Raw genomic sequence first — 26,845 nt, forward strand, 5'->3', positions numbered from 1 at the left:
ACTTATACAAACACAATAGTTCTGTCAACTACTTAAAGTAATTAAATTATATTGCTCTAACTCTAAGGCTGTGCAGTAAATAAATAGCGAAAAATGTAATAATTAATGCAAGGCTTGTAAATTCAATAACGACGAAATAGTTTAAAGGTTTTTCTTGTACAGCAATATATTGAGTAGTTCATTCAAAAGAAAATCTATGATATTCCATTCTAAGAATACTTTTATGTGAAAACTGTGATCTAATAAATCTTTTTGAAGAATATTTATTTTAAATATTTGCTTCCAGCGCGAATGTAATTATTTATATAAATAAGTATAGTCTTCATATAGCTGCATGATCCACATTCGAAGGAACCTTACATAATCTTTCATGGTAAGTTCTTCATTAGTTCTCTAACATTATTTTTAAGCATTTTATTAATCAATGAAAATTGTCTTAAAAAAAAAAAAAAAAAAAAACTAAAGAAATTCTATGCACGGTAAATGATATCTAAAACTCGTTTGATGCTTTAAATAAATATGATTGATAGGCACTATCAAGCGTTATCTAAATTCCAGTACAACTCCCTCCAAATTATAATGGAGGCAGAAAACAATGTTATACATAATTGTGGCAAAAGCGAAATGTGTGTCTAATTGCCGTATCAACGCTTTTTATGCAATCCACGGCTCACGTGCTTGCATTCCTATAAGCAGGCAACAATGCACGCGAGCGCATTTGTAGGAGCGACTACAGGAGTCTCGTTGACTTCATCGTTGTATATAAATTTGTGTGTGTGCGTGCGTACGAAGGTAGATGCGTAACACTTACTCACTCACGGACACCGCCTCAATCGATCTAGGCTTGGTGGCCCGATGAGGAGCGACCGATGCTCTGCATATGTCGCTTGTTACGAGCTGTTATTTTGGCTTCATAAATCTGTTGTTTCATTGCACAGAGGCTGCAGTATACTATCCACGCGGTTCTCCAATTTTCGCTTCACAGAGACACGAACGCGTTTACCTGCGAATAGGAAATCAAGTAATAATCCGTCGACTTGTCTTGTCTTGTTCGCGCTAAATTTACCGAATGCGCCGACTCATACAAGTCCGTTATCGTTGCTATAGCTACCTGTTAATAAACGCACTCTGCTGTATCGCTTTTTATCTAATCCTTCCGATCGTATTTTTCGTATGTTTGAATATTTGAAGAAGGCATGTCCATTGTTAATTTATTAACGTATTATACTTTAATTATTCACAAATTATTTATAAATTAAGCTACCCCATGGAAGTTCTTGACAAGCTTATTTCAAGGAAAACAAGTATTCAATTAATAAGATTTATTTTTACCAGAAATTCAACTTAATCTTTTGCTTTATTAAATAGTTATTTTAAAAATAGCTTGATACTTTATTTATTACTAGCATATTATATTTTGTTTTGTTTTTTTGTTATTGTTTACTGTTCGTTAAAACAAACTCGTATTCTGATTTAAAATATTATGAATAAAAAATTTATCAATCAATTTTCATAAATCAATAAATGCCATATTCATTACAAATAATTAAATTACTATATGAGGTATTAAAACCAATTGAAATGTTTTAAAGCAAATATATGATTGATAAATATCAATTACATTGAATAATTAACAATTTGATTTTTTCGTTCAGTCATTTAGTAATTTATCCAAATAAAAGAATGTTACACCATAAGTCTTATTTTCATTATATGCATTCATATTTAATAGTTTTATTTACATACCAAATATTTATAAAAAAATATAAAAAATTTTTCCCACAATACTCAAAACTTCTATTTTGTCATAAAGTATTTAAACGTTTCTAAATTCTGATTACAAGTAGTAGATAATTGTTGTTAATGCTTCATAGGCAGTAAGACTAAATCCAATAAAAAAAGTTATAGCTCTATAAGGTTGTTTTGGGAAGACAGCATAAGATAGTGTATGACCCACTCTTGCAAGAACAAAGGTTCTAATTATTGAGCCTGCAATTAAGTTGGATGGTCCAGTTCCAAGATAGACATATGTAACAACTATCCAGGGAAGGACATTTTCTAAATCATTGAGATGTGATCTACGGACACGTTCAACATCTTCATCATCATATGCTACACGTGCTTTTTGTAGAATAAGTGTATCATCATGATTGGCAAAAACCTGTATGGAAATAAATAATAAATATATAATTAGGTAATACGTATGTTTAAATAAACAAAATGATAAGTATTTAATACTATATTATTGAATAATAATAAAAAAGAAAAAGAAAAAAAGATAATGTAACTATTAATAATCTTTTTAAAAGAATCCAAAGATTTTAGAAATATAAAATTCTTTAACACAATAATAACAATGTTTAGTCTTTTCAAAAGTAACGAAAAATGCATTGATCTGTCACATATTGTGAAACTAATTAAAAATGTCATTAGAAATCATTTTCATATGTTGTAAGAAAAACTACTGTGTGAATATAAATTATAATTAAATTGAAGGTATATCAAACTGCATTGAAAAGTAATAAATGTTGTACCTTCTTGCGAAACCTTGTTCTGGCTGTAAGAAGAGACATGGACAACAGCTTAAGTGTTAAAATTCCAGTCCAGAATCCAAAAACTCGCATGATTTCTGCATTATAAGGCTCTGCCATGATTGACGTCGTTAAGTAAAGGCACCGATTCGAGTTTTTGGTAACCTACAAGGTTACACTGTATAAGAAGAAATAACAAAATGAAAATCTCGATCGAATAACAAAATAATAAGTAAAAATAATGCAAACCTATGTTATTTGATGAACAATCAAATTCCGGTCACAATAAGATTCCGCTATCTTACGAGGATTTTTTTCACACGCTGGAAAACTGAGGAGTCACAAGACGCAAGCTTTGGTCGAATAGCCACCGCTCAGGAACATACACACATAGCTTTTTGTAAGCAGATGTACATACACAATCGGCATCTGATCGTAATATTATACATTATGAACTATTTCCGCATATATCATGAGTTGCATATTTGACAATCCCAGAACATTCTTTAAATACATAATTACACGTTACATAAGTCTTTGATGATCTATTATCTAACTAACAATTTTTTTATTTTTGTAAATTGTTCTTTATTTTACAAAAGGCTTTTTACATAAAAATTGAACAAAATTAATTTTTGAACAGTGTTCTACTGCGATCTTCTTTATCAACTAATGGTGGTTAACGTACGTGCTACCATCTACATGCATACAGTAATGTACCATTTCACGATAAAAAAAACTAGGTGCAATAATTCACGTACAACGTACTTATTTCGCTGTATTACAGATGCACCTAATATTTAGCAATGACAGTTATAAATTAACATGCATTTTAGTAAATTATTTTATAAATTCAATTTTTATTATAATATAAAAAAAAGATGTAATCATAGGCTGCAGACTGTCTAATCGATAGACATTTCGAGATGTAAGTATATAAGACGTGAGTGGAAGATAATGAAGATAGGCAAACGGAGTAAATATAAAATTTGAATCTCATTTGTTTTTAAATCGTGAAATTTGCGATTAGATCGACGATTTTCTTATCGGCTTTGGTGATCCTCGACCGTTTCATGTACTCTCTCCCTCTTCTCCCACCATTGCTTTTTTGTAGTGGCCGAGTCTGGCCGAATGTCGAAGTTCGGTTGTGGGAGAGAAGAAGCGTGCAGTCGATTGAGGAAGAGGGCCGAGCGTAGTCGAAGTTGCACGAACCTGGGTGAGTGTGGAGTGTTGCGGAGTGTGTGGAAGAAACGAACGGAGAATAGAGAAAGAGGAGCTGCGCCAATAGTCGACTTCGTCGAAGGCGGGTAGTGCTGTGCGTCGTGGTGCAAGAGTAAGGAGCGTTGTCGTTTGTCGAATTGGTGCTGTACGAACACGGGTTCTGTTCTCAGACAGAGTTTCGTTCCCAAGAACAGAGGACTAAGTCCGGAGTTACCTGTCTGCGCGCGCGCGTGCGCTTCTGTGTGCGTACTGTGGTGCGTACTGTAGTGCGTATTGTGTGCGTACTGTGTGCCGAGCGACGCTTCTGTGCGTGTAAACGCGTACATGCGTCTCTGTCTTCTTGTAGTGGAGGACAAACAAAAGCAAACCAAGTGCGCTGGAAATGTCACTGCTGATGCAGCCTTGATGCAATTAAAACTATAATTGAGTGCAGCTAGCTCCGTTTCCTTTTGTCCTTTTTACGTTCACTTTAATATAAGCTCCTGCGCGCGCGCGTACTTCGGAGTATTTGTCGTGGCGTGAGATTGAGAGAGACAGCAACAGCGAGAAAAAGAACGAGTGAGAGAGAGAGAGAGAGAGAGAGAGAGAGAGAGAGAGTAGAAGCAAGAGTAGCAGTAGCAAGCAGCAGCAATTCGAGACAACTCTTGGCAAACCAACAATGTCGCAGCCAACGAGTAGCGCACTCCGAGCGCTTGCTCTTGAATATAAAAGTCTTCAGGAAGAACCCGTCGAGGGCTTCCGCGTTAAGCTCGTCAACGAGGACAACATGTTTGAGTGGGAAGTCGCGATATTTGGCCCACCTGATACGCTCTACCAGGGTGGTTATTTTAAGGTTAGCTTTTTTGTACCTTCTGACAACGGAAGTGTAGACTTCTCCCTCTGTTCACCCCTCCGACTCGGTTCCATTCCCTCCCGTCCATTCGATTTCCCAACGTTCTCCTGGTCCGAACCCCCACCATCGGAGCTACTCGCAATTCCGAGGCCAAGACCTCTCCGCTTTCTCTTTCTCCTCCGCATCTCGACAAAGTTATGTGCCATTGCTGTTGGACGATGCTTTATTATTAAAACTGAGTCGGTTGTTGGTGCACGAAAACGTAGATGAGGTCTCGCTTTCTCCCCTCCCGGTTTCCTTCAGTCTTTTTGAAGATCTTTAAAGAGACACAAGTCACGCTGCTTTTAAAGGTCCAGAAAGGCGCTCATTGGCTCATATGTAAGAGATTGCAATTCAGGGAGGGCGAACGGGCAGCATAGGCTTCGGTTGCTCGTTTCCTTTTTATTTCTCAATCCGCTTTCTAAACCACTCTCCGTTTTATTACGCAGCGTTCTAACATGTGAAAATGAGGCATTTATGTGTTGCGAGGAGAAGAGCCAATGCGCGCCCTGGTGCCTCCAAATCCCTAAAACTTAGGCATGTATTGGTTTACCATCCGTCGATAAACTTTCGCGAACTTGTAAGTCCGGTCAATTATTATTAGGATATGCAAATACCTGGCTGAGTTTGAGCGATCGATTTGCAACCATTGCATCTTCTAATGGCTAAAGTTACTAGGATCGAGGTTACAATGAACATATAGAGTAGAAACATATAGAATAGAAAAGGGAGAGAGACTTCCCCATTTCGTCACTTCATCTGCACGTTAAGTCACGTGTGCATGCAACGCTGCCGTGGTGATTCGCGAGATTGAGGAAAGTAGGTTACCCCCAAAGGTATACCTGAGAAGAATATAGAAGATTGGGAGAAGGAAGGATATATAGGGTGGGTACATTGCTAAACTAGGATATTTGGGTCATTATTAGCTCGTGTCGCGCGCGTTTCTCGCGCACATAAGGATCGATCTGAATCCCGTCCTATTTCGTTAAAGTAATTGTTGAAGCTCGTTTAAAGATAAAATATTACACAATACGAATGGACTTCTTTAGTTATTCTGTATGAGAATAATGAGAAACCGCTAGCTTTTTTATACGGTTTTTATTGATAATTTCACTTGAAATTAAAGATATTAAACTTGGTAAATCGATTTGTAAGATTTGTTTTAAACTCGTTACGCTGATTCACAAGAAAGAACGTTTTCATACGAATATTTCATTGTTCCAATTCTTGACAACATGGATCTTTTCAGTACTTAAAACGGTATTATTAATTAACGATATAAGCTCGCTACTAGTTTAAGAGGATATTAAAGTAATATACCTGTTCGCGAGCGAATTCCATTTCCATAATTATAATCTTATTTTTTGCCATTAAATTTACACATGCATTTACACGTTAATACGTATTTTATGTTTTTGTAGGCACACATGAAGTTCCCGCCTGACTATCCGTACAGTCCACCGAGCATACGCTTTATGACTAAAGTCTGGCATCCAAACGTGTATGAGGTAAGTGAACGCACGCTTATGACAGCTATTGATATTAGGTTGTCTTCATTTTATTCATTTCTATCTCTTATTTCCTCCCTCTTCCTCTCGGTAACATCTATCTATATATCTATATCTACATGCATATACTTTTTTATAGATTAAATTATTTTTTTATTGTAATTTATCTAGTTTTGGATTCTCAGCAATCTTCTTTTTTTTCATGATGTAGCTAGTGTTTGTTTTAACTTCTTTTTGAGAGGTTGTGCGATAGTTAAATAATGCACCATATTAGGTAGGAAATGATATCGCTGCTTAGTCAACACATTCAGTTTCTTACGGTGCAAATCCAACTGAATCTCTTTGTTGCCATGCAAGATAAATATACTGTTAAAGAGCATCAGCTGTCGGCGAGAAAATAGTATGTAGATGAATCGAGATTCTCAATAAAACGCTGGTATGTGTGGCACAGTAATGGTCGTGCAACGTTGGAAACGACTCATGTTTCTTTACCTAGGAATATATAACGTCGATTGCTTCATTCGTTCATTCGGCCTGCATAAGCTGATGGATCAACAATGAAACCTGCGAACGTGTGGCTCAAATACTCGCTATCATTGAGCGGGGAGGGGGGAAACTTACTTAGCAAAGAAGGCGGAAAATGAAATGACGAAATATGCATTGCCATATACGCCCATAACGACAGATTCTTACGTATCAATCTAATTCGCGTCAATAATCATAAGCTCGTTTGGATCATATAATTTTATACGGTATTACTTTATACGCAGCGATGATCTCAAATCGCAAATTATCATTCAATCTGCCTAGTAAATACTCTGGTTGCATTTTTTTTTTATCACATTACCTTGTACTGTTCGGAAAGTTTCACATCATGAGCTCTTCTTATGTATGTATTTTCACATTTTACAACTTGTTACAAGTAGTATACATAAATGTTAATAATCATAAATATAAAGAATTTGTCAATTTGTTTCTAATCCGATAATCTTTCCTATTGACTTTCTTTATGTACTTCTCTGTCTTTCAAGATAGAAGATAAATCTCTTTACAATATTTTGCTTTGTTTCAATAATAGTTCGATTTTCTGTAACTTCATACAAATTCATAAACTTTTCAAATTTATGTATATGTTACGTTAACTTTAATTTGTGAATTTTTTTACAAGCAAATAAAGCTTATTACCATAACCACAATATGAGAAAAAAAATATGTTTAAAAGAGCTTCATTTAATGTAATTTAAATTTTAATATTCTATTCTATTACTCTTATAAAAGCAATTGAAATTTGTTATTCTTTATCTTACAATTTATTGTAATCTTATTGCAATAATATATGAAATAATGATTTCTTTGTTAATAAGTAATAAAATCGTAATTATTTGCTAATTTTTTTATAAATTCTACATTAAAGCGATAGAAAAACATTAAATTGTCGATGAATGAGAAACTAATTGAATTACACTGAGTTTTATAATGCGCAACTTTTTTTTTCAACTATCAGCGCTACGAATTGAATATCGTTTTATTGACTTCTATATTGTCTAAGAATTTAAATAAACGGGTTCCTTAATCGCACACTTGCATTTGAATAACAAAATTCTGATCATCTTATTTTATAAATCGAGTCTACCGGTGAAGAGTACTCTAGTGCTAAACACTCAAAACAGAAATTAAATATTGTTTTCGAAAATACCGACACCTGAGTAAAACGCGTCGATATCAGCTACAGTATATTTTATTATTGACTGTTGGGTCCGTATATTTCCTTAGTTTGTATGTACATTTACGGTTGGCAGAATAATTGAAATCCGTTTCACGTGGTTAAGCATTCGAACTTGAACCATCTGGCTCGATGCCATTGTGTCAAGGAAAAAGCGACAAAGAGGAAAATTAAAGAGGGAGCAGGGTTTCAGAATTGCTCTTAGAATACCTTAAGATGTCGTTTATTTTCGATATCCACGATTTCATTCTTTGCTTCAATCTATTATCTTTCAATTTCACCATTGTCTTTTTTTTCTTGTTTTTTTTTTTTTTTTTACTTTTCACGTCTACTACAGAATGGAGATCTCTGCATATCCATTCTACATCCGCCCGTGGACGATCCGCAAAGCGGCGAGTTGCCCTGCGAGAGGTGGAATCCAACGCAGAACGTCAGGTGAGATAAACTTGCCTTCTTATTTCATTGTCGAAGTGTGTTGATATGACTCTTTCATTTGACAAAGTGGCCATCGGATTCTTTTACACATTGTTTTTTGCTATAAACTGCTTTTTATTTATTTACATTTTTCTTTGCTCAAATTTACTATTTAAAAACAGTATTATTATTATTATTATTCGTCATTGTCAATGAAACAAAAATAAAACAAAACAAAAATGAATGATTTAATTAATTTTAATTAAAATTGTAAGCTCGACAACCTACTCATTTAAGTTACAATGGATACCATTTTAAATTCATTTTTAAAGCAGAAAAGCAGGTGCCACTTTGAACGAAAGAACGAAAATTAATGCACTATGTAATTTTCTTAAATGTAAGCACTGTTCCTTAAATATTTAAGTCCCGGAATTTAATTAAAAAATTATTTAGGCTCTAATCATTATTGAATTTCATAGTTTTAAATTCTATTTCAATCGCCGAATAATTTTGAATATTAAGAAAGTAAATATTTAAAAATTTATTATTATGGCTTACATTATCATAATATGGTATTGATGAATTTACAATCACGTTTTTTTTTTAATGTTACGTTGGAGAAGGCTCTAAGGTTTTATCCATATCTTAAGCCTTCATTTAAGCAAATGAGCGTCAATTCGTGTGGTAGTTTGCCAAATGCATTATTAACCTCCGTAAATTTATAATTGAATTTGAGATTCCGCATATTAAATTCATTAATACAAAAAAACTAATGCATCATAACGATAATCGTGTATTTTCATATATTGGTATACTCGCAAATAATAATAAGTTATATAGACGTGAAATAAATTCGGATATTTTAAATAATGTGCCGCTTGCCAGAATTTACTTTTTTCTTCTGGATATCAACATAATATATAATTTCTAGATGCTTATAAACGCAATAGAGTACGTTTAGAAGAGGTGAAGGCGGTGTAGACGAGACATTCACCATTTTTTAATGTAATTTTTTGCTACGTAGAACGATTCTGCTGTCGGTGATTTCGCTTCTGAACGAGCCTAACACTTATAGTCCGGCCAATGTGGACGCATCTGTGATGTATAGGCGCTGGCGTGACTCCAAAGGTCGAGACAAGGAATATGAGAATATTATCAGGTGAGAGAAATCGGAAAAAAAGAAAAGAATAAATATTTGTTTACTGGTTTCGATTAATAAAATGCTTTGTAAAAATTAACAAAAGCTTTACGGGTGACTCTTAATGGTGCATTGTTTGATTAAGGAATCGGGAATAATAGTGTCAAAAAGCCAATGTTTACTCGTTAAATTTTTTAATAATTTTACGCGCTTTATTTTGAAGAGTTGAAAAATGATTGAGGATTATACTGATAATGCACAAGAGATTTGTAATATAAATAAATGTATTTGTTAATTTCTTTTTCTTTAACAAATAGGTAATTCAAAAACATTCGAGTATTAGTTAGCAATTATGTGAATTTATTATTTTAAATTTATATGTATTATGAATTACAACTCCAAATAGAGAAAGTTTAAAAGTGAGGAACTTTTATTTGCTCACTGCTGTAGAATCGCAGACACATGGTCAGATTAAAATTTTCTTAATAATAATAGACTAGTGTAAGTGTAAAAAATATCAAACACTGTTTACATTTGGAGATACATTATCTAATTTTTATTGCATTTATCCATTCATAATTGTTAACATCATATAATTAGTACAAATAAATTAAAATATAAATTGAGGTTTGTTATTTAAAACTATCGGTAATTTTTTCGTGTGAATAAATTATCTACCAATTTAGATGATTAATTACTCATTGTTCATTAGTATTAATAAAACGAATTAATACTTTATACTGTGTTTAAATTATAGAAAGCAGGCCCAGGCAGCGAAGGTGGAGGCAGAGAAGGAGGGTATTGTTGTGCCGGTAACTTTGGAGGACTATTGCATTAAAACGCGAGCGAGGCCTGCCGAGCAGCAGTTCGATATGACAGATTTCTGTGATGACGAGTACGAGCTCGATGATGACGATGACGATGACGAGCCTCTGAGTGCAAGTGACTATGAAGACGGTGATGACAGCGGTAACGGGGAGTCGTGATCCATTTCTTGAGTAATGCGACAATCAAGACGATTCGAGAAGGACGCGAAACACAAACAAAACAACCAGCAGTGCTGCTTTCTGCATCCATACCTTTCTGTACATGAATATAGGTTTTCATCGATTGTTGAGCTTCTTAATCGGACCGTGCCCGAATTCCGCTTTACCACTGTGAACCCGTATCTCCCATCTCCTATCTAAGTCTGTATCTACTTTCCGTATCTGTATTTTCACTCTTAAGTTTCCCGTAAACTATTGAAAAGTTAAAAAAAAAAATGAAAAAAAAATATGTGAAAACATTTTGTCCGACTTGAAGCTTATTAATATATGAAAACGAAATGCGTCTCAGTGATGCATATATGGATATAGTTGGATAAGAACTACTTTCAATTATTTGTCGAATTGTGCATACATGTGTATGCTAATGTACATGCAAAGTTTGAAGGTTGGAAAAACAGCGCGAAGAGAAGATGAGTTCGGCGCTATAAATATTCATTTGAAATCTAGGAAATAAATTTATGATTTGATTATCTTTCGTTTAAGAGAACAAAATAAAGAGATAAGATATTCCATTTTTCTGTGCTTATTTGTGCTCTTAGAAAGTCAAAAAACAAGAACGGGCTCGGTCATAGTGAACGAGTTCCTAGTGGAAATAAATAAAAATAAACGAAAAAAATAACGAGCTTCTTTACTGACGAGTAATAAAATAATACACAACACTGCAAAACATCAAGGAAATTTTTGGTATTTTGTGATATGGCTAAACAAAAGCTGAGAGATAGAAGTAGAGAGAAAGATCGTTGACATTATGTTGTCTTGCGTTCGAACTTATGAATACGTACAAGTCTTCTTTATAAAAGTTTAAGAATTAGCTCGAGTGTTACTTTAGATAAATTATCTATCATACTCTGCTATGTTTATTACTTTACTACGGTATATCGAATGTTTTTTGTTCTTTCAAACTGACCCTATTCTTCCACCTGTTCAATATCCGTCAATTTTTGTTTCTTTTTTTATATCCCAATCCTTATTTCAATAATCCTCTTTTTATCGTTCACAATTAATATTTACTGTATTACATCTATTTTATAGTGGTATCGAATATATCTATGTATCCCGATATCATCTGTGCATTACGTTGCGCTTACGACAATGTTAGTTTAGCTCGTAATTTTGCAAAAGATCTCTTAATATCGAGTATCGTCTTTCGCGAAAATAAGCCTTTTCGCATAATTGACGAAATAGGATTTAACAAAGACGTTGATCGATGAATTATTTAGTATGATTTGTATGACTTAATTGTAAATATATCGTGCGTTAATGAATTACTTCATGTTTATAAATAAATTCTCCTATATTAAACAGTCAATTGCAGTATAACATTCTTATTACAATATGAAATATTATTTATCTAATTATTTATTTATACTTTATTTAAATTTTTATTCATGTTATCAGTTCTAAACAAATATACCAATTCACTAATTCCAAAATTTATAATATACATACTTAATTTTATAAATGATATACTTTATCATTTAATTATAATAATAATTATAATTATAATTTAATACAATTATTTTTAATTTACTATGCACATCTTAGAATTATAATTTTTTTATTTTATAAAAATATATTAAAATCTTCAATTTTCTCTAATAAATAAGATTTTGAATATGCAATAACTATTTAATATGAATTTTAAAAAAGGTAGTAAAAAATAATAGTACTAAGGAGGCATCTAAAAATTTATCTTATCAATCCATACACATACACACACATACACAGATGCACACTATTTACATGAATTATGCCCTATTTTAGTCTCGGGTAACCAATAAGTAAATGGTTTTTTGGAGAGCAACTTTCAGGTATAAGTTTATTTAAACGCACTGAATAACCGCACTCTTCGGCCTGCAGTTTCCTATCAGTATCAATTAACATCATACATTCATATCCTTGTTTTGTTTTAGCATTATTAATACCATGTGTTTGATCTGCTGCATGACTTAACACTAAATAACTTTGTTGATCCATTATATCCTTAAATATTTGACTTCTTGGATAAACAATAGAATGACAGTCTTTCAAAGAACCATAACAACATGGACAACAAACAAAAATTGCATTTTTTTCAATACACTGTTGAAGTACTAAATCAGTAGCTACTCCACATGCATGTAAACACGTGCCAATATCAAAAGGTCCTTTAAAATAATTTAAATTGCTCTGGTAAAATGTTATATTACTTAATAATAATTTTTTAATTCTTTCTTTAGCTTTCTTCATAGATTTTGCTTTATTTTCTAATAAAATTAAATTGCAATTTGGTAATAAATAAGCAAGAAGAATTCCTAAGTGACCACCTCCTGAACAAAAATCAACAATAGTATTACCTTCTTTGGCAAGTTTTAAAATAGGTTTACATAAACTCTCAAGTTGTTGAAATTTTCTTTGTGAACGAGTACTAGGTAGGTCTCCACCTTCTGGTGTAGCATCATAAGGAATACTTTCCCAGTCTAGATTTATTTCTTGCCCAAAACATTCATCAATTTGTATTTGCATTTCTGATTTCCTGATTAATCCTAATGCATATTCAATATCTTCTTGGCGAGTATAAATGCGATTTCTAGGTTTGTACCTTTTTGGATCAGTTTTGTACAGACTTTTATTTTCAATACAAGGAAGCGTATAGTTAAATATAAAATTTTCGGTATCTAAGCTTTTTATATAAAAAATGTTTAAAACTTTTAAAATATTTTGATTGGTAAGTATATTTTCATACCATTTCAATGTTAATGGAATAATATTATGAACATGTTTTTTACTAATGAAATTGAAAATCATATGAACACATACAAAAATAATGATGTCTGCCAATGTAAGAGTTAAACCTTCTGCAAAAATATGTTCTGGAACAGTGTTTTCATGTTGCTTTATTTTATTATCAATAAATTTTTTAGACATTGTATATTTACATAGATTATGTAATCGTACAGGCTGGGACATATGATATTCAAATCTAGCTAAAGCAATAGGCAAATTGCTGTCTTGATTTTCTACAATTATTGATCTTACTGTTGATATAATATCTAGTTCACAAAATCTAGTCCAAACGCTTCCTTCAGAACAAGATAATAAGCAAGATTCTTTAAAACCCAATAATTCTTTACAATAATGCAGAGGTTGTTCAATAAGAACATTTTGGATTATTTGTCGTAAAGTAGCACACAGTCCTGCAATACAGCTGTTATCATTTTCTTCTAAATTTGGAAATTCACAACATCTTGCAATTTTTGATACTTGAAAATATTCAATAAATTCATACTGAAATGTAGAGATATCTATAATAAATGAATTTTCTCCCACAGGTTTAGTATCTTTTACAAATACTATTTGCACACTAGAATTGCAATACTTTATTGTAAAAAGTGTTATGAGACTTTCAATAGGAACACTACATAAGCTATCTGCTGTGAAAACTTTCAAATGAACCTTAGCCATAGTTCTATAATACCAATTCAAACACTGCCTCTCAATTGTCTTGCTACTTTTCTTATAACTCGTTGTCTAAGAATATTTTCTCTCCAAAATACAATAATACAAGATATAATAGCTCCACTAAATGCAAAGCTCTCAAATTTCCAAAAAGTTCTTTCTTCCAACCATGCAACTCTATCGCAACTATAATAAAAAAAATATATATCCATAAAATTAAAACGAAAATTTGAATTAAAAAATAAAATTGCTATCGTTGATTGTTAAACCTAATAAATGTATAAGCCAAGATAATTAAAATAAAGAAATATTTTTATTATAATTTATAGAAATAAAGTTCATTCATTTATGGATCATATTTTCATTTCTTAATATAAAATATAAATGATTATACGATAAGTTATAGTAGAAGCATGCTAAAATTATTTTTCAAAAATAAAAAAAAACATACCTTCTTATAATTTTTTCTCCAGATTTACATTCAACAATTTCTTTATATCTTGTTTTGGTGCATACTCCAATACTTTGACTAGCTATTTCAAAAGCAGTACAAGGATTACATTCAGAGATTATTTTAAAGTCTTCTCCAGAGAAGCAAGTGGAATTAGCCTCGATATTTTCAACAAATATTTTTCCTGTAGTATGATCAGTCCAGTGGCTTTCAATTATCAAAACTAAAATTGTTAACCTAGCGAAAATTAAAGAAAATTTTAGTGGAAGTTTAAATAAAGAAATAAATAATATATTTAAATTTTATATTAAAAAAAGTACCTTACCCCCCTAATAAGGTTATACCTAATAGCATACGTTTTTTGGAACACGATTCTATCATATCGATGAACAGTGTAATAAAAATACTAAATTTTATTCTATTACTTTTTGAAAATATGTTTTATTTTGTTTGTAAATTTTGAATAAATTTTTTGTCTGATAAATATAATAATAATAATAAAGTGATTATATTCTACTACATTTGTTTGAATATGCAGATTGCATAGTTGATGTGATCTTCTGTGTCTCTAGAGTATTTCTGGTTTTATTATTCAGAACTACATTAGGCAATGGGAACATTGGTTTTACAACGGCGCTAAATTTGAGTAACCAACCCTGAATGCAAAAACTATAGATATCGCAGTGAAGTAGATAATATGGGTATTTTGTAAATCACAACTAAGCAATATAATTTTCCAGATGAATAAAGAAAGTTGTATACAGTTGTCCTTAATATAGTGCTTTATGGAATATTTTATCTACATATACAAAACCGTTTTTTCAATATGTTAATATAAAATTAAACTTGTAATTATTTTTTAAAATAAATTATTTAATACTATTTTTAAAAAATTCAAAATAATGCATTTTGCAAAAAATGTAAATTAATTAATATTGACTGTCATTGTTTTTTAAAGGATTATTATATGTGATTTCTTTAATTATTTTGTGAATTGTAAATTGTAAAACAGAAAATAACATTCAATAAAATAATATATCAAATTATTATTATATTACACGGTATTATGGAAAATATTTTGTTTTTAATTAAATTAATTAGAATTTATAGCAATAAGTATAGTTATGAGTAAGATTGTTTTTTTTACATTTATCACAAATTTTTTCAATATACATATTTTTGTATGTTGAAAACAAGGATTTCATTTTTTTACATTTTTACTTATATAATTACGATACAAATGAAAATTGAAAAACGTAATTTAAAAATGTTGTAAATTATCTTCTTTTCTAGGTATGTCATTTTTTAATTTTAAATGACGCTGTGTTTATCATGAATGAAATGCTGTGTACCATTAGAGATACCGAAGAAAACGTTTAGTGTTACGTAATACTGTTATTTACTATCAGTAACATTATATATACTTAAAACGAACTTAAATTTAAAACTTTGAATAATAAGTACACTCTTTTTACTTATTTCTACATACACAATTTTCAATGATCACGTTTTATTAATTTGCATTGAATTAAACATATTTTATATAAGATTATTTTAGTTGTATTACATAGTTTATTATCACAATTTGTTTAATTTCATAATATTAGCATATTTGTTACTAAAATTTATTCCTTATTAGCCAATATTTGTATTAGGCGCGTTTCCCAGAACTATTAAAACTACCAGTTTCATAGAATTAGTGAAAATAATATAGTAATGATATGCGAATGTAGCTAGGCATCTTAATAGAAAAAAAGAATGATTTTTTCAATATACATTTAATATAAAATACTTAGAAGCGTTCATTGTAATTAGAAACTCGTGTTAATAATGATGAATTGACACATATGATTTTGAGCTATTCCCGTTGTCGGAAAATATGGAAGTAGAAATTTTTAATATATTTATATTTATTATACGTGTGCTATAATTTCTGAAGCATATGAATTTATTGAATTTCGTATTTTTTACTGTTAAAAAAAATAGAAATATTCCATTATGAATTAATATTTCACAATAATACTTGAAAAATAGTTCAACTACTTGAAGAAATTTTAATTTTCATTCTATACCAGAGTTCAATTCTATATTACCATATTTATACAATTGAATTTTATTATTGGTAATTATAAATCTGTAAAAATGATAAGCGAAGAAGCTATCTCTTTGTGCCCTAGAAAAAACAGCATACAAAACGTTTCAACTGATCAAGGTTTGTTAACAGATTTAGGTTAATTTACGTATAATTTTTTTTCTATAAATTTATTTAACAACATCTAGATGTTCAAACAATGACATGTCCAACAAGAACTCAAGGTGATGGAATGGAAAATATTAATCTAAAAGATACAGCAGAAATTAATGATAAAATTATGAAAGCAAGATTAGGAGAAGCATTGATCTATCATCCAATAAATTTAAAATATCAGAATTCTACCCGTCCAGTTACTCCAATAGGGCAAATAATAAATTTAGTACCAAGGACAATAACTCAAATAAAAAAAAAAAGACATATTCTTCATTCATTGAAATCAAAGGAACCTAAATTTATTCCTTACGAACCTTACAAAGCTGCAGTTAATCCAATTATACCTTTAGAAAAGAAAAAAAATAAAGTATCAAAGAATAATTTAGATATTAATGTTATGGTAGCTCAGTTATCTTATTTAAAAACTCAAGAAACAAATAAGGAATATGAAAGTAACAAGAAATCTATAGTAGTTGAAAGTGAAATAGAAAATTTAAAAAAAAAATATGAAGCTGAAGTTCAAAAATTGAAAGAAGAAAATAGTCAATTAGAAAATCAACTAAAATTTCAAGCTCAGGTATTTAAATATTTATTTTTAAAAAAATTAATTTCTAAATAAAATGAATATAATTATTATTATTTTTAGGTAAATGGTGAATTAAAAAATCTATTAGTTGCAGCAGTAGGAGAAGATTTAGAAACAAGAGTTCATTTGCTAACAGAAGATAAGTTACAATTAGCAAGAGCTCTTTTGAATTCAGCTCAACATCTTAATACACACCAAGAACAAACTGAATGGTTGGCAGGGCAATGTGAAGTCTGGAGAAGTAAATTTTTAGCTAGCAGGTAGTAAATCCATTAGTTGATAAATTAAAAATAGAATTAAATATTTATTTATTTTTAAAAATTGAAAATATATTTAAATATTTTAGTTTGATGGTGGAGGAATTGGCTAAATGGAAAGCAGCACTATGTCAACGAAGTACAGATCTACAAGAAACACTAAAGAGACTTTTAGAAGAACGTAGTAAAGTCAGAGATAATTCTTTAAAAACATATAGGTAGTTAATAAATGAAATAATTGTATAATATATATTATAAATTTTACACTGCAAAGTAAATATTTAATATATTTTAAGTAGTGTATAACAAATGTACAAGTTGATTCATCCATAGAAAAAGATCTAATGTTTTCATTATTTTTAAATAAATTTATATAAAAATTTTTAAGTATATATAATAATTCTAAAATATTCTTTCAGAATTTTAAGTATTTTAAGAGAAAATTTTGATCCTGTCGGAGCAGCTAGGCAACATAAACTTCCAAGTACAAACATAGTTGATCTTTCTGAAGGTTGTTGTCAGTTGACTGAATTGCTAAAAGTGCATTTACTTAATGGAATGGGCAAAATCAACCTTAATAAAGAAATTAATATAACCGGTCTTAAAATGAAAACTCTGGCTGAACAAAATGCAGAACAGGTACTCAATTTTTTAATTTGCATTGAAGAAAAAAACAACAATGTCTGATATTTAATATATTTATTACCGTCTAGTATTTTCTTAATTAATCAATATGTATATTTAAAATTGAATATTCATAATTTTTAAGTAAAAGGTAATGTCAGAGAACCATTAGTGCTGTACGTTGAACACTTGCTACATTAGTGCTGTACAACAGGATAATTTATCGCTCTAGTGTATTCTCCTACATTTAGAACTCACAAGTATTAATAAAAGATAATATTTTAAAATGCATATTGATGTTACAATATCTAAAAAACAAAGATTTGAAAAAAATAATAAATTAAAATAATTAAGAAAATAAAATGATCAATTACTTAGAGAATTAATTTCATTCGATTAGTTTTATTTCAATTTAAATTTTAAATCTATGACTTGATTATTCATTATTATTATTGTTGTTGTTACTATTATTATTATTAGTTGTATATTAGACTGTTATATCATTAATTTTTATTAATTGTCATATTAGACCTACTAATGCTGATCTATGGTATAAGATAATGCAACAAATTTATTATAAAAGAATCTAGTCAGGCAACTTATTTTCTCCTTGCTTTCTTGATTCATAGGTTAACTTGATATTCTAATGAATCAGAAATTACAACTTTGCAGCTCGTACATTCAACAATACAGCAAAAAATAACTTGAAAACTAAATTCATTTTTTAATTCAATTATAGAATTAAGATCTTCTCAATAGTTTATTAATAGGAATAATAAAATTTTGATAGTTCTAAGGAAATAAATTTAATAAACAGTTTTAATAATATTTATTTTCTTCATAGTAAGTTGCACGTTTAAATATATTATATTTATAAAAAAAAAGAAGTAATCAAAATTGAATTAAGTATTTTAACCATTATATTTTAATTTAATTTCATATGAAATTACCATAATTAATAACATTGCCTTGCATTAAAATTAAAACAAAGATACATTCTAGAAACATCTTAAAACATGTTGCTTTATGTTAAATGTTTTAAAAATATAGTTTTTAATATATATGAGATATGAAAATAGCTTTTTTCTTTAAATGATATCATTCATAGAATACAAATGAAGGAAGGTAAAGGTAGTTAAATAATAATGGTTGATTAATATGTGAAGATAAAATAATTATAATTGTTATTTGTTAGGAAATTATAATTACTTTTTGTTCCATAGTTGCTACTGATCCCAAATTTATTGCTGCCAGGGAGACAAGATGCAGCATGCAGCGCAGTGATGGGGGCAGCAGTTGCTTTAAGTGGACGTATGTTTTTATCATCTGGACTGTCAACGACTAATGAAAACATAGCACACTGTGCTCATTGCAGTGGTGATATTAAACAGGTGTGATGAAAAATACCATAATTATATTTAAAAAAGTAATTGGATTCATCATACAATTTTTTACTTTAAAAATATATATTTATTAGAAATATGTTTAGTATAATTTATAAATTACATGAATAAATTTCAAATTAATTAATGAAAATTTTTTTAAATGAAATATATTTTAAAAGTTTTATTTACGTCAATTTAAGTCAATTTAATTTAAGTCAATTAATGAATTAATATTTTTATTTTTCATTTTTTCTAAAGTTTTAAAAACTTCAATTAACAAATATTAATATTAATCAATTATATTTCAGAAGTAGTGGTCATTAACTAATGTTAACATTATATTTAATAATATTTATATTTAGTTATATTAATAAAGATAATTAATATTTAGGACTATAATGCTTCAATTTAAATTTAATTGAAGATTATTTATATGTACACATACTATATATAATTTTTTATAAATTCAATTTAATTTATAAATAAACAATATTTTTGTATTGAAATTATATTCACAAACAAGTTAATTCATTTATTAATAAGCATTAAGAAATTTCTTTACTTATTAATAAATAAAAAATCAATTTAAAATAATTAAATATTTGTATTAATAGATATATTATTAATTAATAATTAAAATAATCAAGTTTTTTAAATAGATAACAATTGATAAATTTATACACTAAGAAATTATAATTATTGAAAATTGATATATTTATTTTTGATAATGTTTCTAATGTTTGAACAATTTTTATCAAGTTGATTGTCAAGCGTATCGTTAACTGTTAACTCTTATTACATTTAGCGTAAAATATTCTACAAATCTATTTTTGTATTGTTCATACACATTTGTAATTTAACGGATTTATTTTAACAAAATATCGATGTATGTGTGTTTACTAAATAGTTATTTGTTAAACATCAGAATATACGGGAAATATTAAGTGCAAACAATCATTTTTACATAATTTATTTTTTAAACTTTATATTTATAACAAAAAAAAACGTATTTACTTATAAAATATTTATGCCACTCTAATTAAAATTTGGAATATTTTATTTAAATCATTTTTTTAAAACATTTTAAAATATTTATTAAATATAACTAAATAGTGTTATTCAATATTAATTTTTTTATTAGATATATAGTTATTTGTATTTATTTAGGTTTTTATATTTGTTTAAATTTAGGATTTTTCAAAAATAAAGTTAGTGTATAATTTTAAATATTAATTAATTTAATAAATATGAAATTAAGCTATAATTAATAAACGAAATTGTTTCATAGATACATACATTTTCGTTTAAATTTGATTATAAAATATTAATATTTATATATGTATTACTATGAATTGTATAAAGTAGTTCTATAAAATTTTAATTTTATTATATATATTAATATTTAACTTGTACATATTTATACTATTCTTCTGCAGTTACTAAAAATAACAAATGTAAAGAAAAAAGTAGCATTTATTTCAATATATTATTTATATTACTAGTATAACTAATATATCTAAGAACTGTTTAACTTACCTTTTTTACAATAATTATAAGGCAATACATTTTTATTTAAAAATATATAATTATTAATTTAATGAAATTATTACATACAGTTACATATGCAAGTCTATATGTCTGCTAACAAAGGTTTTAGTTTTATCAGAAAACATAAATATAAATTTCAATTTATCTTTAAATAGATTAGAAAAATTATTAATTTCACAGTTAATGTTAAACACTCATACATCATAATTATAAGTTATAATTTTAACAAGAAAATTATATTGAAAAAAGTTTATGTAATTAAAATAAAGTATATATTTATAAAATTGATAATTATTGATACGCAAATCCTCAAATACTATTTTTACTATTAATTCTATCTTTAAAATTAATACAAGATCTTGTTTATCCTGGTATCCTTTTTGGCGTCAAATCATGCATACGTCGCAATCGTTTTTTCAATTCCGCTGGAAATTTGTCATAACATTTCTTGCAAGCTGGTCGAAGATCAAACTCAAAAAATTTCGTTTTTTGATTCATCTTTTGGTCACAGAAAGCGCATGCAAAGTGATGAACACACCAGGCTTTATTTAACGCTGTGAACACTGAAATTTATTTAAATTATTAAAAGAAATCTAAATTGATATTTTCTTAATACTTATGTCTTAGTACCAGCGCTTCATTAAACCAAAATTAAATTAATCGTTGCACTTATGGGAAAATAATATTAAAATTGGTTAGTCTATACATAAAAATTGGTCGTACTATAATATTCTTACATATATCATTTCATGGTTCATATAATTGATTTCTGGTTAGAAATTAAAAATATATCAATTTTTAATGATTTAATGATATATATAATATAAAATAATACTATTCTAGTAGAACTTAAATTTAATTATATAAAGTACCTAAAATAAAAAAATCATCAAAGAAATTTTCTAATCGAAGCTGTAAAAAAATATTAAATATCTGAGAATAAAAAAAAATATTTTGAGCAATTAAAACATAATTGTTTTATTTAACATAGTCTGAAAGTTAATAATTTTTTATATATTTTATATTTTTTTATTTTTATTATAGCAATAAATCTAGTTTCCGGCAAAAAAAATATGTTTCTATTGTGGGTGAAAGCACATATGTATAATAGATACAAAATAATATTAATAAATACAGATATTTTGTTTATGCTGAAGTTAGAATTAAACAATTTAAAAAAAAATACAATTTAGAGGTAACTTTAATTTGATTTTTTGCAAAAATATATTGCAAATATTTAAAAATTATTTATTTGTTATATGCAGTTTTGGGTACACAAATATATATAAAAATAAATTATATTGAATAATAGGCCGAGGATCATTTAGATTTAAGCAATATTAAAATATTTAGTTTGATTGTTTTATCAAGTACTTGGCAGAAAATATGAATTTAAACATTACCATTTGTAGTTGGCTAGTATGCCTTTTGCATATGTCGCGTATCATACATTATGCTTCGCGTTTTTCTATCGAATGAAAGAATATATGATTAATTTTTATACTAAATGATTTCGTATTAAGAGTTGAGCATCTGTTGTTTCTAAATATAATAGTTTTTTGCTTATCATTTATCGATTTTGTATTTGTAGTCCTTTTTTCCAATTGTCCAAATCATTATTTTTACATTATCGGTGGTATCAGTAACAATAAAATATTAAAATAAAAAATATTTTATAAATAATTACCATCACCAGCAATAACTTGATTGCACACGAAACAGAGGTTACCAAATAATTGATGATAATGAGTTTCGCAATATGCAAGGCCTTTCTTTTCATAATGGCGATGTCCCAAAAATGGCTTCTCGCATTTAGCACAAACAAAATGTTCAACATGCCAGTGTTTTCCTAAAGCAGTAACGACTCTTTCTTCAATAGGTCGACGACAAGCTCCACATATTGGAATACCCATTTTATCGTGGCATCGAAGGCAATACAGTTCATTCTATAAAATGAAATATTTATTGCTGGAGTAAATGAAGTATTACAAAAGAGACATTTAACTAAGGTTTACACATACTGACATTAAATTAAGGTATAATAAATTCATCGAGCAAAAGGCCCATTTCCTGATAAATATTGCCTGATAAATAATTGTAAAAAATTATTTAAAATTTATACCATTTCATTAGCTGCATATCCAGCTCTTGAACGAACTTCCCTTGCATCGGAATTGAGCTCCACTCCACAAGCTGTACAATTAAAGTGATAAGGATGGTAAACTTCACCGCGAAATCTCAATGGCTTGTCATCAATTACACCACTGAAAATATTATAAATTATATAAAAATTATATACATAAAATTAATTATAAATCGATTTTATAGAATTTCGTTTTTGGAATCTTTAATTATCTTTAACGTATACATTACTTTTTTTATAATACATTTTAATTAAACAATTAAATTTTATTTTTTTTTTATATTTCCTATATAATGTAAAAAAATTTCAGATATATATGCTACAAGGAAATAATTAATATATAATTGTAATCAAAAGGCATTAATTTGGGAATATGAATTGGGACTATTCAATGAAAATGAGCTTATGAAAGTAAATTTGAGAAAAAAAACGCGGGTGGAAAACATGATATAGTATATCAATCACACGATTTTTTATATAAGATTATATAAAGTTGCAAGGAAATACTGAACATAAAATAAACAAGTTTTCATTCACTCTATGTAAAGTTTAAATATATTATTAAAAAATTAGTACTTAAACATATTATGGATAAAAACTGTTCAAAGAAACAACTAAGTATATCATGCTTCTTGTAGATTCTCATAAAATATTTTTATTGTATGTAACCTTGTAAATATAAATAATTTATAATTATTTATGAATATAAAAAAAAACACAAAAAATTTTATTGTAAAAGTAAAAGCGTATACAGTATAATCTTTACGTTTTGTATGTTATAAACTCTTCTTGACCATAAATGTCCGGTTACATATTAAACAGATTTTTTTTTATCTTAAAATAGATATTTTTATATTTTGAATGTTTATATGGTTTCTTTTCAAAATAAGTTATTTATAATTAATTATTTAAAAAATACAGTTATATTTTATTTAGTCTAGAATTCATTTTTATATTTAAGCTAATTACATTATTGCAAAAAAAAACTTGTTAGTTGATTATAAAAATTTTTGCCATTTTTTCTTTTATTAGCTATTATTGTATGCATTTATGATTTCAAAAATGTGTACAATTTTTGTCAATTAATTTTTACCAGCTAAATATTTTATAATTCATAAAGTACAACAATCTTTGCTACTAATTAGTATTAAAATATAGAGAATAATTTTTATCTATTTATATCATTTATTTATTACAAAAATAATTAAGCAATTTAAGTGGTACAATTCCATAAATATGATTTTATAAAATTAATTATGTAATTACATATATTTAGAAAAATAATAAAATTGAAACATTCATATTTTTAATTCTAATATAGATAAAGAACTTTATAAAGTAGTAATAACTTCTAAATATTGTATACAGTATATTATAAAATTTTATAAAATATATAAAAATATCTTTATAACAAAAGAAAAAAGAAAAAATTGTATATACTAATTAGTTATTAATTCCTTTGGAAATGAAATTAAATAAATGAACTAAAAAATTTTCTCATGTAATAGTAACAAAGATCTAATACATACTGGCATTGATAGCAAATGTGTTTGCCAAGTGCTCCAGCTTTTACTCTAGCATTACAATCATGACACAATGCTCTACCTTGGCACTTGATAAATCCTGCATCTGCTAATTCACCATTGCATTCTTCACAACGGAAACATCCAGGATGCCAATTGGCATTCATGGCTTTAATGACTCGTCCAATGACAAACTCTCCTATTTTATTTCATTTCATTTATTAATTAAAGTTTTAATTCAATTTTATTCATTTTATTTTATGCATAAATTATGGTAAATAATATATTTTTACCACATTTTCCACAACAAGGAGCAAACAGAACATGAAAATCATGTTCGCAGTACTTGCGCCCCTCAAATTCATAAAAGGTTCCTTCTGGAAATGGTCTAAAGCATTGAGCACATCTATAAGAAAAAATAATTATTCGAATTAATTGAAATTTATATAAAATATTTCTGCTTATATCATTTACTTACACGAAACATTGAGGATGCCATAGTTCCCCATTGGAGTTAACAATTTTTTCATTGGGTTCAAAGCCTTCACGACATCTTGAGCAGAACATATGGTCTAATGACATGTTGAAACTTATGTTTTTTATTATCCTTAAAAGAAAAACAGTATAATTATTATTAATAAAAAATTGAATACATTATAAAAATATTTATGCACATTAATATACAAATAAATCAAATTGCTATTAATATTTATATATGCTATATAGTATACAATAAATAAAAATATAGTAATATAAATTAAGATATAAAGAACGAGAATATACTCAAATAAATCTATAAAGTAAATTTTCTAATAATAATAAAAGTCCTACTTTATTGTCATAATAAATTCTAAAATATCTTTTCAGATTAGTCACATAATCAAGTCTTTTTCTAGAAAATTAATAATAAATATAAGAAATACAGTTATATTATCCTAAGTATTGTCCATTAGTCAATTATATAAATTAATAATAATCTGTAAAGACAATAAAATTAACTTAAACTAATAAAAGATCTATAATCATTGACCATATTCTATATTATATAAACAATTGTTAAGTGATTGGAGGAAGTGACAGAAACTTATCTATATTGTCATATAAGGAATACCAATATTACTTGATATTTTAGCTTCATTAACTAGCATTAAACGACGTTCCAAGCAACATTCGCCTCAAGCATTAGTTGAAGTATTGGTTGTCAATAAATATGATTTAAAGCAGTGGCTCAAATCATACGTAAGTGCACGATAAATGTGAATCAGCACAAAATGTAGAAAATTACAGTGTATGCTTACCCCGGCATACTGACGCGAGTAGAATGATTAAGTTCCAAAAGTACTGTTTTATAACAGTAATAAATGTGCACCAAAATAAACACGCTCCAATGATAAATGTCGAAGATAGAGTAATTGGTTATTTTGCAAGTTGCCTTGACCCTTTCTTTTTCTCAAATTTCTTGGAACTGTCCACTTGCAAAAAGGCAGCCAAATTTCTGGATATATATCGGTTATATAAAAAAATATAGCTTCTTGTGGCTTACCGTAACACGTATTTTAGAAAGTTGATCCTAATGGTCTTTTCATTAATGACGTGAAATTACTTCTTCCAAGAAAAATGTACGCTTACACGATGAATATAGATATGCTTTCACGATTCTTTACTAAAACGCATAAATTGGGTGTGGAATGTAATTTGTGTACGCATACAGGCAGTCATACCCATATTTCTTTTTTTCTTCTCTTTTTTATCTTCACTCTTCTCTATCATTTTATCTCTTCCTTACCATTGGAAACTGGAGAGAGTGGTGGGTGTAAGCGATTGCTTGAGAAAGATAGGCAGTGTGAGAGAGATAGAGAGAGATAGAGACATTAACCAATCACCGAATGCAGTGTTACACTGCCCTTTTAAAGGAATCATGATCTTAAATATATTGTGCGTAATTTATTATTATATTTTTGATTATAATTTTACGTTTTACCTTTAATCTAATATAATCTATAAATCTATAAATCTGTTTATATTACAGTAATTTAAGTAATAAAAAACTAGTCTGAGTTTATTGTACTTTATGCAATTATATATAAAATAAATAATTATGCGTATATTAACATATATAAAAAATCCATATTTATTATATTGTTTTCGAATTAAAAAAAAAGTTATCACTGATTTAAATTTTATCTTCAA

General features: G+C 28.0%; 6 protein-coding genes across 6 annotated transcripts; 2 read left to right on the forward strand and 4 right to left on the reverse strand.

Moving 5' to 3' along the window:
• Window positions 1–1,759: 1,759 nt before the first annotated feature.
• LOC105366403 (microsomal glutathione S-transferase 1) lies at window positions 1,760–3,063 on the reverse strand. The gene is made up of 3 exons (XM_011504839.1): window positions 2,781–3,063; window positions 2,535–2,696; window positions 1,760–2,161 (listed from the first exon to the last, which is right to left on the reverse strand). The coding sequence occupies exons 2-3, from the start codon at window positions 2,649–2,651 to the stop codon at window positions 1,838–1,840; spliced, it is 441 nt and encodes a 146-aa protein (XP_011503141.1). The 5' UTR covers window positions 2,652–2,696; window positions 2,781–3,063; the 3' UTR covers window positions 1,760–1,837.
• A 725-nt stretch (window positions 3,064–3,788) lies between these two features.
• Window positions 3,789–11,755, forward strand: LOC105366404 (ubiquitin-conjugating enzyme E2 R2). Its single transcript, XM_011504840.1, has 5 exons — window positions 3,789–4,584; window positions 6,045–6,131; window positions 8,192–8,289; window positions 9,293–9,427; window positions 10,164–11,755. Exons 1-5 carry the CDS (start codon window positions 4,411–4,413, stop codon window positions 10,390–10,392), a joined length of 723 nt encoding a protein of 240 aa, XP_011503142.1. The 5' UTR covers window positions 3,789–4,410; the 3' UTR covers window positions 10,393–11,755.
• Window positions 11,756–12,189: 434 nt separating this feature from the next.
• Gstcd (glutathione S-transferase, C-terminal domain containing) lies at window positions 12,190–13,912 on the reverse strand. The gene has a single exon (XM_011504842.1). The coding sequence runs from the start codon at window positions 13,894–13,896 to the stop codon at window positions 12,208–12,210; it is 1,689 nt and encodes a 562-aa protein (XP_011503144.1). The 5' UTR covers window positions 13,897–13,912; the 3' UTR covers window positions 12,190–12,207.
• JTBR (jumping translocation breakpoint protein JTBR) lies at window positions 13,900–14,785 on the reverse strand. Its single transcript, XM_011504841.1, has 3 exons — window positions 14,667–14,785; window positions 14,342–14,578; window positions 13,900–14,076 (listed from the first exon to the last, which is right to left on the reverse strand). Exons 1-3 carry the CDS (start codon window positions 14,720–14,722, stop codon window positions 13,914–13,916), a joined length of 456 nt encoding a protein of 151 aa, XP_011503143.1. The 5' UTR covers window positions 14,723–14,785; the 3' UTR covers window positions 13,900–13,913.
• Window positions 14,786–16,423: 1,638 nt separating this feature from the next.
• On the forward strand, window positions 16,424–19,477 carry LOC105366407 (golgin-45). Its single transcript, XM_011504843.1, has 6 exons — window positions 16,424–16,553; window positions 16,622–17,166; window positions 17,236–17,435; window positions 17,522–17,650; window positions 17,852–18,071; window positions 19,280–19,477. Exons 1-6 carry the CDS (start codon window positions 16,484–16,486, stop codon window positions 19,451–19,453), a joined length of 1,338 nt encoding a protein of 445 aa, XP_011503145.1. The 5' UTR covers window positions 16,424–16,483; the 3' UTR covers window positions 19,454–19,477.
• Window positions 19,478–21,351: 1,874 nt separating this feature from the next.
• Window positions 21,352–26,534, reverse strand: stck (LIM zinc finger domain containing stck). Its single transcript, XM_011504844.1, has 7 exons — window positions 25,954–26,534; window positions 25,134–25,262; window positions 24,949–25,061; window positions 24,662–24,854; window positions 23,112–23,253; window positions 22,677–22,935; window positions 21,352–21,552 (listed from the first exon to the last, which is right to left on the reverse strand). Exons 1-7 carry the CDS (start codon window positions 25,959–25,961, stop codon window positions 21,353–21,355), a joined length of 1,044 nt encoding a protein of 347 aa, XP_011503146.1. The 5' UTR covers window positions 25,962–26,534; the 3' UTR covers window position 21,352.
• Window positions 26,535–26,845: the final 311 nt, after the last annotated feature.

This window comes from Ceratosolen solmsi, unplaced genomic scaffold, assembly GCF_000503995.2.
Source record: "Ceratosolen solmsi marchali unplaced genomic scaffold, CerSol_1.0 scaffold4, whole genome shotgun sequence".
Lineage (NCBI taxonomy): Eukaryota > Metazoa > Arthropoda > Insecta > Hymenoptera > Agaonidae > Ceratosolen > Ceratosolen solmsi.